The sequence below is a fragment of the Zingiber officinale genome, chromosome 8A (genome assembly GCF_018446385.1).
Source record: "Zingiber officinale cultivar Zhangliang chromosome 8A, Zo_v1.1, whole genome shotgun sequence".
In the NCBI taxonomy this organism is placed as follows: Eukaryota; Viridiplantae; Streptophyta; class Magnoliopsida; order Zingiberales; family Zingiberaceae; genus Zingiber; species Zingiber officinale.
The window spans coordinates 14,282,324-14,296,592 of record NC_056000.1 but is presented as its reverse complement, the minus strand read 5'-3'; the positions used below and the strand labels follow the sequence as shown (position 1 = coordinate 14,296,592).

General features: G+C 36.1%; 1 protein-coding gene and 1 long non-coding RNA gene across 2 annotated transcripts; both read left to right on the top strand.

Moving 5' to 3' along the window:
• The first annotated feature begins 5,279 nt into the window (after positions 1-5,279).
• Positions 5,280-6,127, top strand: LOC122012530. Its single transcript, XM_042569092.1, has 3 exons — positions 5,280-5,434; positions 5,522-5,669; positions 5,758-6,127. Exons 1-3 carry the CDS (start codon positions 5,355-5,357, stop codon positions 5,818-5,820), a joined length of 291 nt encoding a protein of 96 aa, XP_042425026.1. The 5' UTR covers positions 5,280-5,354; the 3' UTR covers positions 5,821-6,127.
• Positions 6,128-13,364: 7,237 nt separating this feature from the next.
• Positions 13,365-13,827, top strand: LOC122009613. Its single transcript, XR_006119598.1, has 3 exons — positions 13,365-13,406; positions 13,487-13,696; positions 13,769-13,827. It is a non-coding gene; the product is annotated as an uncharacterized LOC122009613 (long non-coding RNA).
• The last annotated feature ends 442 nt before the right edge of the window (positions 13,828-14,269 follow it).

Genomic DNA, 14,269 nt, shown 5'->3' with positions numbered 1-14,269 from the left:
TTACCTTTAATCAATAAGCCTTTTTTTGCAGCATCCTCAAAAGATATAGGATCACAATCTGCAAAAAGAGCAAATTGAACAATTTCCTCATCAAACATGTCATTATCATTAATATATAATCTTGCAAGCGAGCTGGTAATCAGCGCTCGTGTTGCGATCTCCTAGTTGGTGCTTCAGATTGTACAGAAACTTGAATATTATCTTGAGTAGGCTGCTCATCCAAAAAGTCATTGAGAATATCAGGAATAACAATTGACTTTTATTTTTTAATAGACCAATTCCAATTACCATGCTCATCAAAAATCACATCACAACTTATAATAACTTTCTTAGTTTCAGGATTATATAGCTTATAGGCCTTTGATGTATTACTGTAGCCAATAAAGATACATTTCTCACTTTTATCATCAAGTTTCTTCCTCAATTTATCTGGTACATGTGCATATACCAAACAACCAATGATCTTAAGATGTTTGACAATTGACTTTTTTACCACTCCAAGCTTCCTAAGTGTCTTATCTTGAACACTTCTTATTGGACACTTATTCAAGACATAAATAGCACAAGATACAGCTTTTGGCCAAAAATGCTTAGGCAAATTTTTTGATATCAACATACATCTTACCATGTCCATAACAGTTCTATTTTTCCTCTCAGCCATCCCATTTTATTGTGGAGTGTATCTAGCTGTCATTTGATGTTGAATACCACGCTTCTTTAAAAAATCATCACAAACAATATATTCTGTACCTCTATCAGTTCTTAAGATTTTAATTTCATGTCCACTTTGTTTTTCAACAAATAGCTTAACTTGCTTGAAAATATCACATGCTTTTGACTTTTGATGTAGAAGATAAACCCAAGTTTTCTGACTCAAATCATCAATAAAAGTAATAAAATACTTATTACCTCCAAGTGATGGAACTTCAACTGTACACAAATTTGAATGAACAAGTTCTAACTGTTTTGTGGCTCTCGATGACTTTCCTACAGGAAAAGGTTCTCTATGCTTCTTGCCAATTAAGCAAGTCTCGCAAACATGATTAGGTTTCATATTATCAGGTAACTCAAAAACAAGCTTCTTTCTCGCTAAATAATTTAACCCAAAAAAATAAAAGTGCCCACAACGCATACCAATTATCATCCAAAATCTCATAATTAAAGCAAAAAAGAAATTTATGTTGAATTTTCAAAGGAAATAATCAATTTTGAGACATCTTTACTTTTGCTATCAATTTTCCTTTTTCCATCTGTTATGATGTAATACCCCTGAGTAATGCATATTTTATAACCCTTTTCTGATAATTGCCCTATACTTAATAAGTTTAGGAACATAAAAGACATCAGATATAAAATTTTGAGAACCAACTTTTAACTAAATATAAATTTTACCTTTTCTAAAAATTGGAACTTTTGTCTTATTTCCAAAAGTAACCTCTAACTGAATTGATTCATCTAACTCCGAGAATAACTCTTTTCTTCCACACATATGGTTACTACATCCAGGATTCAAAAACCATACGTTCTCATCTACAGGAAAACTATTACTGGCCAATACTAAAGTTTCATATTCATTAGTATTCTCACCATAATTTCCAACAATATTTGCCTGGTTGCCAAGTTTCATATTCATTAGTATTCTCACCATAATTTCCAACAATATTTGCCTGGTTGTCACGATTGTTGAATTTCTTGTATTTACAATCTGCAATTTTGTGCCGATATTTTCCACAATTATAGCAATGAGCCGGAAACTTATCTTGCTTGACATTATCTCCACCTCTTCCTTGATTTGAGTAATTACCTCGTCCTTTTCCTTTATATCCTCTTCCACGACCTCTATTGAATCCTCCTCCTCTTTGATTAGAGTCAGTCATGTTAAGAGTAACCTAACTCTTTAAAGCTTCTTCATTTGCAGATGTTTCCGTCTTTGCTTCAATCCGGTCAATATGAGTTTCTATCATACCTTTTAATTCTGCAATTGTCAACTGTTCAATATCATGTGTTTCTTGAATTGAGGTCACCACATGATCATACTTCAATGGTATGGTTCGAAGAATCTTTTCAACTACGACATCATTTCTAATTTTATCTCCATATAATTTCATTTTATTGACAAGATCAGTAAAACGTGAAAAATATTATTTGACTGTTTCTGTAGAGGTCATCTCACATCGATCGTATAACCTTCGTAGCGATTGCAACTTTGATTTTTGTGCTCGATCAACTCTTTTGTATGACAATTTTAAGATGTCCCACGCCTCTTTTGTCGTCTTAGCATTTGCTATCATGCCAAAAATTGAATAATCTACTCCTTGATGAATTTGTCCCAGTGCAAGTTGATCTCGACGTTGAGAGTTTACATCGTCTCCTTCTGAAAGACCTGGATCAATAGAGCTCCAAAGATTTTGAATTTTCAAATGTGTTGACAATCTGCCAATAATTATAATCGAGTTTCCCATCTAATTTAGGACCAGACCAAACAACATCAAAATTGTTTGTCATATTTTACTATTAAAAAAATTAGCTAGAAGGTAATCTTCTCTAATACCACTTTGATAGTGTTTAGATGAAGAATAGGCAAAAGAGAACACTCGATGGCAACAACTTAGATGAGGAAGAGATAAAAAATTGAGAATCAATTTATTTCATATTGCTAATAAATCTAAAACTTGATTACAAGCATAGGCTATACATGCTTATATATAGCAGTAAGAGAAACTAATCTATCCTAAAATCATGTCATGGATCATTAAATTATGCATCTATATTTTGATTTGATTCGAAGCATATCCATTAAATACGGGCATATTCTATCTTAATTTTGACTTGATTTAAATAATACAATAGCTTCCATGATTTACCTCTTCCAGAGTGTGTGAAATTGTCTTAGAAGAACTACTAAGTGACGATTTTACCTCTACTGTAGTGAATGACTAGTTCATGTCCCCGTGGGTATCTGAGTTGGTACTCGGGTGCTAGATTACCATATGAATGTAGAGGTCGAATCCCTGGGGAACAATTCCCTAGAGAATAAAATCCCTCTAATCTAAAATGATGCCGCTCCCTTTCAAATATCTTGAGCTGAACATGGAGGGGTGCTTTGGGATGAGTGCATCATCTTTTGTCACATGAATGACTAGTTTCATAGGTCATGGTTTTTTTTTTATAATCAAGGTATTTAAATTTTCTATTCAATTAGTTTATAGGTGGATGATCCGGCCCCGGTCACAGATCCACCACCATGTAAATTCAGATGTGCGAGTGACTTTTCGTTCAGCATCCAACGTCCTAAATTTTTAAAAATACCCTACAATATATCTTAATTGGGATTCAAACCATAAATATTTAAAAAAATAACTTGAGCACCATGTATTTTGGTCTGGAGGCGGGTTAGGGAGGTTATGCTTCTTTTTTATTATTTGGACCATCAGTGGATGATCGCATTTAATTTTATTTTATTGCACTAATTAAAAATTAAAAATTAAAAAAATTCTAAAATCTCTTTTTTTTTAAAGAAAAAACAATAAATAAAAATTATTACTTGATTTTTAAAATAATTACTATTTTAATGATATTTTAAACATTATTTTCATCGTTCAAAATATTTTTTTTTTATCTCCATAGTTTATGCTCAACGGTATATGAACACGAAGAGGATTATTAAAAAAAAAAAATCTCAGTTAGTCTCACTGATTATTTCTGGGGTGATCGACTCAGTCTCATGAAAATTTTTCACCGATCATCAAAGTAAATAGGGAAGCACACGTGACGATCAGTCAAGAAGTCCCATATCTTTTATTTATTCAAAAATAAATAAGAAATGATGAATGGTGCCATATCAAATTAAAGATGAAATGAAAATTTTGAGACATGAAAGATGACAAAAGAGGTAGCAATTGGTAGAGCTTCTTCACAAAACCATCTATCGACGATATAATTCGTGTTTGTAATCAGTATGCCTCTATTGCATTGCACAAATGCACAGGGAGCAAATTGTCATATCCAAACCGTGCTTGGAAAAAGAGAAGATTAATATTTTATTAATTTTATAGTTAATTGACCTAAATGGCCTCATCGGGATATTTTTTTAACCGCAGATCAAGATAAATGAGTATTTTTTGACCATTGGATAAGGAGAACTCAATCAGGACCGACTTGGCCCACGAGTTGCAGGGCTGTCATCCAGTCTAAGCCCATCTATGGCCCAAATAAGATACACTGTAACATTTTTCATACAACTCAAACTAGTGATCAGAGTCCGCAATAACATGGCCAGCCTTCCAAAAGTTAAGTCATGTCGGAGGCAGGTACAAGACGATGCGTGTTCCTCCTATTCACAAGGCACGGTCTGCAACTTTCTAATGCTTTTACAATTTCCCAGTTTCCACCTACACAATCTTCGATTCACAAGGAAAATGATGTTCTTTTGGCAGTATTATCAGGTGGTGGAGCCTCCATATGGCTTCGCCTTGCGGTTGAACCAATTATGGAGCTTATGATTGTTCCCTCTTACCAATCAGCAACCTTTCCCTCTTCTCCGTGCTCTCGAGACTGCATGGCCGTGTGTAATATTCACTCCCTCTCCAAATTCAGTATTTAATTACTGAAAACAAAATCTATCATACTCTCACAGGCCGGATTTTAGACCTTATTTAGGTTGAGAAACTTATTTGCTGTTGGATTAGATAGTTTGCAATACTTTTCAATGGCATGAAATTTACTCAGAAAACAAAATTAATTCAACAGCAAAGATAGAGCAGAGCTTACCTTTGCAGGTTCATTCGTCTACAATGGGGGAAAAAAGAACAGAGAACATCTTTATGTTATAGAACAGCGTATCATGCAAGTGATAGCAGAAACTGGTGCAGAAACAAGATTACAGAAGATATCGACAGTCCAACACAGGCAGATGCATGAGGAACCGACTGCAAATCCGGACACTAAACTATGAATGCATCAATTTGTGTGCTCGATCTCAAAAGGAAAACAAAGGCAGGCCCCCCAATCCAGCCCCCCTCCTTTCTTCTTTCTTTCCTCCCATCATCCCTATGCATGCATGTGACCCATCTGATCTGATTCCATTGGGACCCAGTTCCATCCATGCAAGTCGTCATGCCAAATATTCACATCCCCCAAACTCATCTGGGCCCTTTCCACTCCAAAACTGAAAACTCTTTTCTTAAGGTTATATACGGCCAAACCTCTGATTGATTACCCTTAGAAAATGCCATAACACTGTTATACGTCCAACAAAAATCAAAATACCATTTCAATATAAATATACCGCGCAATGCAATGCAGCGCAAAGCAAGCAGCAGCCTGAGCAGAAAGGTAATGCATGCATAACAATAATGGGAGATCAGAACAACAACGAGCTTTACTTCGTGTTCATGAACTTCGACGAACAGTATGAGCGCCTTCGTCACGATCGGTAGATAAGAAGCTTCGACTCTCTTCGCTGATTTAGTTTTTATCCGACACATACATCTCAGCTGCTTTCTGCCATGCATTATTGTAGATCAAAGGAGGGAATGGAGGAGCTTGACACCTATTTGAGCAACAAGCATGACCAGTTACTGGCAAAGCTTCTCCCTCCGAACTCCTATAGGAAGAAGTCCTCTTTGGCCATTGTTGATGGCTTCTCGGTGGAGATCACTAAGCAGCAGGTAATTAATTATATACAGTGATATATTATTAGCTCTCAGTAAATGTTTGTTGTCTGTTAGCATCAATATAATATAATGGTTACTGCAGGCGGTCATTCTTAGATCTGCTAAGGAGGTGAGAGTGGTGGAGAAGAACCAAGAGATTGCTTGACTGAAGAGAGATTATTGCAAAAGGTGCAAGAACACTAATATTTATTGCAGTAATGTATAATATTATATTAGTGTATGTGATATTAGTATAATATTATATTAATGTATTGAAGAACCAAGAGATTGCTTGACGTTGGAGGTTCAAAAGGTCGAGCAGAAAAGGTAAAATCATATTGTAGAACTAGTAATTAAATATGCGATCAAGTCGTCTGTTTTAGATAAAGGGGAGATCGAATGGGAATGCAAGATCGTTTGACCTCAAAACACAGGCATTTAAATACTAATACACAAACTAATATATCTCATAATATATGCATGTGATGGTCTAGTAGTGTTGACTGATGCTAGTCTTTCTTTCTAGTTGTATGCCTTCTAAGTTCTGCAATATGCATGGAAGAACTAAGGCACTTGTGTCATGTGCTCAGCCTCGCCTCACATTTAATTAAACTTGCGTTCTTATGTGCTTGGCCACTTGTGTAGGCAATTAAACTTGCATGATGTTCACCAAATCCTCTATAATCAAAGCTTGACATTTGACAATGAAATGAATGGTATAAAGTAATAATTAAGCCAACCAAAACCATTCAACCAATCAAGTAAATATCCTAGCAATATGTCCAAATGGCACCCCACTTGTGCATCCCAAAGGTTACATCAAGCATCAAGAGCAAACATGAACTCCTATTCAAGCTCGTTCCAAATAGGGCCACTTAATCGCCGGCCTTGATCATTAATGTGTCAAGCTAGCCTTAAGCTCTGCGGTCAGACCATGTTCTCAGGAACTCCACTCTAGATCTTGATTGATCAAATAAATCTATTATTTGAATTATTTATTTCTCTATTTGTAATTTCAAGATAACATGATCTATTCATTCAATGTTTAACATGTCATGATGTATTTTGTAACAATGGATGAATTAGAATTTCGTACATTTGTTGATCACTTCCACTCCTTTGTCAATATGTTTTTACAAAAATAGGCTAGTTTTTAAAGCTAAAATGAAAATATAATTCTAAAGTGGTTCTAAAAGGGTTGCAAGTAGAGGGCTAGGGATTATGACAACTATATGCAATCATCAACGAAGAAGGCTACATTTTGACTTCTCACGTAAATCTGTCAACCAGAGTCAAGTTCAACAGTGGCATCATCCACTTGCTACCTCAATGAAAAAAATAAGACCTCAAAAGTCATCCATTAGCAATCAGTAAATGGCACTGGAAGAAGAATTGCGAATCGCCACTGCTCTCTGTCTAAAAAAGCTTTATTAATTTTTTTAAAATGCATTCCATTGACCTTAGTGATGAGCATGGAAGTGAATGGCTGTCAATAATAAAGAACCACTAACCTGGAGGAGAAGCAGGTCCATATATAGTTTACTGTTCTATTGTGTTTCTGAAACGGGGACACAATTGATGTAATGACAGAATCTCACAGGTAACTCCAGGTTTTTGTTTATAGTGCATTCTTCTGTAGAAGTTACGTTCCTCACCAGTGAAAGTGATTGGATCCGATTAAAATATTATATGTTCCATAATCTGGAAAAACTAAAAACGAAGAATAATAAAAATGATCAGATGAACAGTGGATGCCAAGACAGTGGGAAGCAAATCCTCCTGCATTGGATACCCAATCGTTCTAAATGCAACTACAGGAAACAACAGTGGAGAAATAGGACTGTAACTTATCAGAAACCAAGGAGCTAAGAGATAAGCATGTGGTGGGGTGTCTACAAGCATGTCTGTATCTTACCTATCAGACTGCGATTCTATGAGATGCCACTAGAAGCTAAGAGTTGAACAAGTTTGTGGGACTTGGTAAAAGCCAAATTAAACCTATTATTTCAGTGGGGGAAAAAAATCTGAAATAATTAAGACAATAATGTATCAGGTTAGGCTCAAGATTGAGGGACACAACAAATAAATATAGATGAGAAGAACTTAACCAATGATATTCAACCAATGCACAGAACCATCACTAAATCATTTATACATTGTCCTAAAAACTGGGACAGATAAAAGAATATTTGTCTCTAACAACATACTAACAAAAGTACACGAAGGCTGGCAGGAATTGGGAGAAGAGGACGAAAACCTTGAGACTAGATTTGTTCATCTGTAAATACATATTTAGATGCTAGGTAATTATATGACACGCGCATCTATGATTGATATCATTTGCTACCATTCTAAATGCTACCACATGAAAGGCCTGGTCAATTCATGGAGCTAGCACAGAGTAAACCAGCAAAATATTTGAACTGTCCATGGAGAAGTTCGAGGAAGAGGCCAGGCAAATACACTTGCCCCGGCGCTCTCGCCAGCATGTCCCAGGATCAATAGAGAGAAGATAAATCATGGTGACTAAGAAGGCAAGTGGCAGGTGGGGTGAGTTTACATGTATAGGTTACAAGGATTTACACTCAGCCCGCCCTAAGATTCAACCCTGAGAACTTATGTGGCAATCAATGTAACTTGCCACTTACCAATTCAGCTAAGCCCGCCACTACAACAAAATCCCTCATAGACATCAGTGGAACAACAACGATTTTAGGCTAAAACCGATGTCTTTGAGTATTTTATACCGGTTTTTCTAAAAACCGGTGTCTATGAGCGCAGATTTTCGCTCATAGACATCGGTTTTTTAGGCGATGTCTATGAGCGCTTTTTTTTTCGTTAATAGACACCGATTTTAACATCAATTTTTAAAATCCGATGTTAATGAACTAAAATAAAATATTTTAATTTCCCCACAAACCAAAATCTGCACACTGTGAAGTTCCCTCCAAACCTAAATCTTTATCCCGCCCCTTCCTCCGCGGGACATCTCTCGCGTAAACCTAAACCGAGACATCTCTCTCAGCCTAAACCTAAACCTCCGACCATCCGACCATCTCTCTCAGTCTAAACCTAAACCTCCGACCATCTCTCTCAACCTCATCTCCCTCTTCCCCCTTCCTAGATCCTCTCCCGATCAGGATCAAGACACGACGAACTTGCTTCTCCGTCCAACCACACCGCATCTCCTCCAACTCCTCCATTTGGTTGAGAAGAGGAGGCCTTCTTCGCATTCCAGTAGTTTTTGCTTCATCCATCTCCGGTCCAGCATTCACTGCCACCGCTCGAGTCCTTCTTCACATTCCGGTAATTTTTCCTTTATACATCATCGCTACTGAATTTCTTCCTCATCTTCGACAGTTGCATCTTCTTGATCTCTTGTTTGCAAGTATTAATTGATTGATGCATGCAATGTGTTTGATGAATTTCCTCAAACACTACCTTGAGTTGATTTTATCATTTTTGTTTGATAGATTGAGGAGTTGTTAGTTCCTGTTGCTAAGTTGGTTTTATGTAATCCTTGAACTATCAAGTTTCTTTTATGTCTAGGCTAATTGTTTTCACTGAAATGTCATGGTTTCTGGTTTAGAAATTTATTGGTATAATGATGAAGTAGTTGGTTTCTAGTTTAAAATTTATTGGTATAATGATGAAGTAGTTGGTTTCTGGTTTATGAAATTTATTCGTATCCTTTTCTTGGTAAGCGTAGTTGGTTTCTTGGAGGACCCGCATAGTTAATTTATTTGTATAATGATGGATTAAGAATTTTGGCTCGTTGTTGTAATTGTCTTGATATTTTTGATTGATTTTAGATTCATTAGTACAACAAAATGGACAAGGCATGGATGGCAAAGGATAGATTATCACATGAGTTTGAACTTGGACTAGAATCTTTCTTGCAATTTGCGCTGCAACATGCTACTAATCCTACTAGTATACCTTGTCCTTGTACGAAATGTGGCAATCTATGGAACACTAATGTTAACAGCATAAGGGCACATGTGTACTGTAATGGTATAGACTTAACATACAAAAAATGGATATGGCATGGGGAAGAATCTGTATTAGGAGATTTAAAGAAAGAGAATGATGTAGCTGGAGAAAGTGAAAACTATTTTGTTGATAAACCTATAGATATGGTATACGTTGCATATGAAAGTTCAGAGAATCCAGATCAATTTATAAAATTACTTGAGGATGCTGAGAAACCCCTGTATGTTGGGTGTACTAAATTTACAAAGTTATCTGCAATTGTGCAATTATATAACTTGAAAGCGAAATACAGCTGGAGTGATAATAGTTTTACTGAACTACTTGTCTTGTTTGGAGAAATGCTTCCCGTTGACAATGAATTGCCTTTATCTTTATATGATGTAAAGAAAAGCTTATGTGCAATGGGGATGACTTATAAGAAAATACATGCTTGCCTTAATGATTGTGTCTTATACTGGAAGGAGTATGAGGATTTTACCGATTGTCCTACTTGTTGGTTGTCAAGGTGGAAGTTGGCCAAGAATTCTAGGATAATTGAAGGAGTCCCTGCAAAAATTTTATGGTACTTTCCTCCTATTCCTAGATTTCAAAAAATGTTTCGGAGCAAGGAAATATCTAAGGAGTTAATTTGGCATGCTAATAAAAGAGTATGTGATGCCTATATGCGACATCCAGCTGATGCACCTTGTTGGAGAATTGTGGATCATAATTGGCCAAATTTTGCTTCTGAGACAAGAAATCTAAGGTTGGCCATAGCAGCTGATGGGATCAATCCTCATAGTTTGATGAGTTCTACATATAGTTGTTGGCCAGTACTTATAATAATCACCTATAACCTTCCTCCATGGTTGTGTATGAAGAGAAAATATATGATGCTCACGTTGTTGATTTCTGGTCCTAAACAGCCGGGAATGACATTGATGTGTACTTGGCGCCTTTGATTGACGATTTAAAAGAATTATGGGAAGTTGGTGTTGAAGCATATGATGCACACCGAGAAGAAAGATTCTTGCTTAGAGCTGTCCTATTGTGGACAATTAATGATTTTCCGGCATATGGAAACCTGGCAGGATGCACTATAAAAGGATATCAAGCATGCCCTATCTGTGGTGAGGAAACTTGTGCAAAAAGGTTGAAGCATAGTAAAAAAATGTCATTTACAGGTCATAGACGGGTTCTTCGTAGAGATCATCCTTATCGAAGGCAGAAGAAGGCATTTGATGGGACACAAGACTTTACTATGGCCCCAAAACCACTAAGCGGTGATGAAGTTTTAAAAAAAGTAGAAGGAATTACATGCCGATGGGGAAAATTAGAGCAAATTTTCAATCAAAGGAAAATGATGGTAAGTCCTGCTGGAAAAAAAAATCGATATTCTTTGAACTTGAGTATTGGAAAGATCTGCATGTTCGACATGTTCTTGATGTGATGCACATAGAGAAAAATGTTTGCGAAAGTTTGATTGGTACATTACTTGATATGCCAGGAAAGACAAAAGATGGAATTGCAGCAAGAAACGACCTAGTGGATATGAAAATTAGGGGAGAATTAGCACCAAAAAAAGGGGAGAAAAGGACATTTTTGCCCCCAGCATGTTATACATTAAGCAAGGATGAGAAAAGAAGACTTTGTAATTCATTGTTCGGAATTAAGGTTCCCATGGGTTACTCCTCCAACATCAAAAACTTTGTCTCAATGAAGGACCTAAAACTGGTTGGTCTTAAATCACATGACTGCCACACCTTAATGCAACATTTGCTTCCAATTGCCATCCGTGGTGTTCTACCCAAGCATGTCAGAAATGCTATCACAAGGTTTTGTTTCTTATTCAATGTGTTATGTAACAAAGTAATAGACGCCTCAAAGTTGGATAAAGTACAAATAGAAATTGTGACGACGTTGTGTCTGTTTGAAAAGTATTTTCCACCTTCAGTTTTTGATATAATGGTTCACTTAACAGTTCATCTCGTGCGTGAGGTCAAGTTGTGTGGACCAGTTTGGTATAGATGGATGTTTCCATTTGAAAGATATATGAAAACATTGAAAGGTTATGTGCGGAATAGAAATCGACCAGAAGGATGCATGGCTGAATGTTATATTGCTGAAGAAGCTGTAGAGTTTTGCTCAGAATTTCTATCTAATATGAACACGATAGGGATTCCATCAAAGCATCGTGAAACAATACTCACTAAGTCCTTGTCAGGTGCCAAGGTGCACTTTTGTTGTCACGATGAGTGGGAACAAGCACATCGGTATGTATTGGAAAATGAAGCTGAGGTTGATCCTTACATTGTGTAAGCCCTCTAATTCAGTAATAATCTCCTGAAATTGTTTAAAAAAATATCTGATTAACCTCTTCAAAATTTTTTGATTAGGGAACATATGACACACTTGAAGCAAAAATTTCCTATTAAAGGTGCAAAGTGGTTACAAGATAAACACCACAGAAGTTTTATTTCTTGGTTCCATGAACATGTAAGTACCATAAATATTAGTATGTTTATTATTGAACACAAGAACTTTAAGACTTTTAATAATTAAACCCCCTTATGATGAATTGTAGGTTACAAATACAACATCATCTTCCTCCAATCAATTATCAGAAAAAGTGAAGTTGTTGGCAAATGGACCTAGCAAGCAAGTGCTAAAATACTCTAGTTATATGATCGATGGGGTCACTTATTACACGAAAGAACGTGATAATGTTACAGTTGTTCAAAACTCGAGTGTAAGCTTGCTCGCACAAACAATGCAAGTTGCAAGTTCAAAGGATAAGAATCCAATTATATCAGACATGATGTATTATGGTGTGATACAAGAAATATGGGAACTCAATTACCATGATTTTCGAGTTCCAATGTTTAAGTGTGATTGGGTAGAGAATAACACTGGTATTAGAGTAGATGATAATGGTTTCACCTTGGTAAATCTTAAGAGAATGGGATTCAAATCTGACCCATTTATCTTGGGCACTCAAGCGAAGCAAGTATTTTATGTAGAAGACCCTCAAGATCCCACATGGTCTATTGTACTTTCAACTACAAATAGAGAGTATTTTGAATACATCACTGATGATAAGTTGGGAGATCCTTCAATCCACTACCAATGCTTCACAAAAGGGATGCCATCAATGGATATTGACGAAACCGATGACAATGAACCATCCTGTATTCGTGGAGATTGCGATGGGATTTGGATTGACAATGAGAATTTTTAGTTTGGTAACTTTATTTATGGTTTATATATGTGACTATTTACTTTATTTTGGTAACTTTGGTTAATTGTTTGGTAGTAGTTTTTTTTTTAAAATATACGAATGTTTATTTTGTTGTGATTTTGAATGATATGCTCTGCTCTATTTCAAATTCTCACTGTTATGATTAGGTTTTCGACACAATGAACACTAGAAAAGAGGCCAATTTAGCACATGATGATAAGTATTCACACACAAATGCAAAAGACAAAGAACAAGATCAAAAAGAGGGTGCTGAGGATAGCCAGGACATAGGATCAGATGGGACGGCCCAAACAACAAGATCAAAAAGAGGTCGTACACAAATGAATAAGCTTGTCGTTCAAAGGATTCAGGGAGTCAAACAAAGTGTCAAATTTAATGAGTATAGACAGCCAGTTGGCCAAAAGGCTTCTGAATTGCAAAGTTTTATTGGTGTGCTTGCTCGGGAAAAAGTTAATATTAATTACACCTCTTGGAAGCAAGTGCCGAATGAAGTTAAGAACATGATATGGGAATCTGTCAATGTAAGTAACATGAAACTTTCTTATGTGAAGCATTTTTTTCTGTTCTTTTATTTATATACTTAAGATATTTGTTTGTGTAGTTGACATACCAACTGGACCCAAAATGGAGGAATGAGTGTTTGATCTCTGCAAACACCAAGTGGCGTCAGTATAAAACTCACCTCACTAGGACATTCATCCAGCCAAATAGAAATAATCCGAAGCTTCTCAATAAGGTACCTCAAGGGCATTGCATTTCACGTGAAGATTGGAGTAGTTTTGTGATTAATCGGATGTCTGAAGACTTTATAGTAAGTTGTTTAAGGTGGTCTTTTTAAATTCTAGTTGATATATGTGGTTATAATTCATCTATCACTATGTAGAGGAAAAGTGAACTACAAAGTCAAAGAAGCAAGGCAAACTTATACCCTCATCGTCTTTCTCGAAAAGGATATGTGGGTTTGTCTGAAGAAATAGTAAGTATTTACTTAACATTAATAAATTCCTACTTATGGTTGTCATAGTTGGTGTTGAGTACGTTGACTTCATGTGGTTTTTGGTATCAGTCCATTGTTTTATGTGATGACGAAGAGATAAACAGAGCCATCCTTTGGAAGAAAGGGCGGCTCAACAAAGCTGGGGAATTTGTTGGTGATGAGTTGAAGCAAACGAGATTGTAAGCAAAAGTATACATAAATTGCTTATTTTGTACATATATGATATATGTATATATTTAAAGTTATTGTATTTGGATGCATGACAGGATGATTATATTGTCCAGAAGAAGGATGGTAAGATGCCCTTTACCAAACCATTTGAGGATATTCTCACGAAGGCCTTGAATTCTAACGAACATGATGGACGTGTGAGAGGCATAGGAGCAA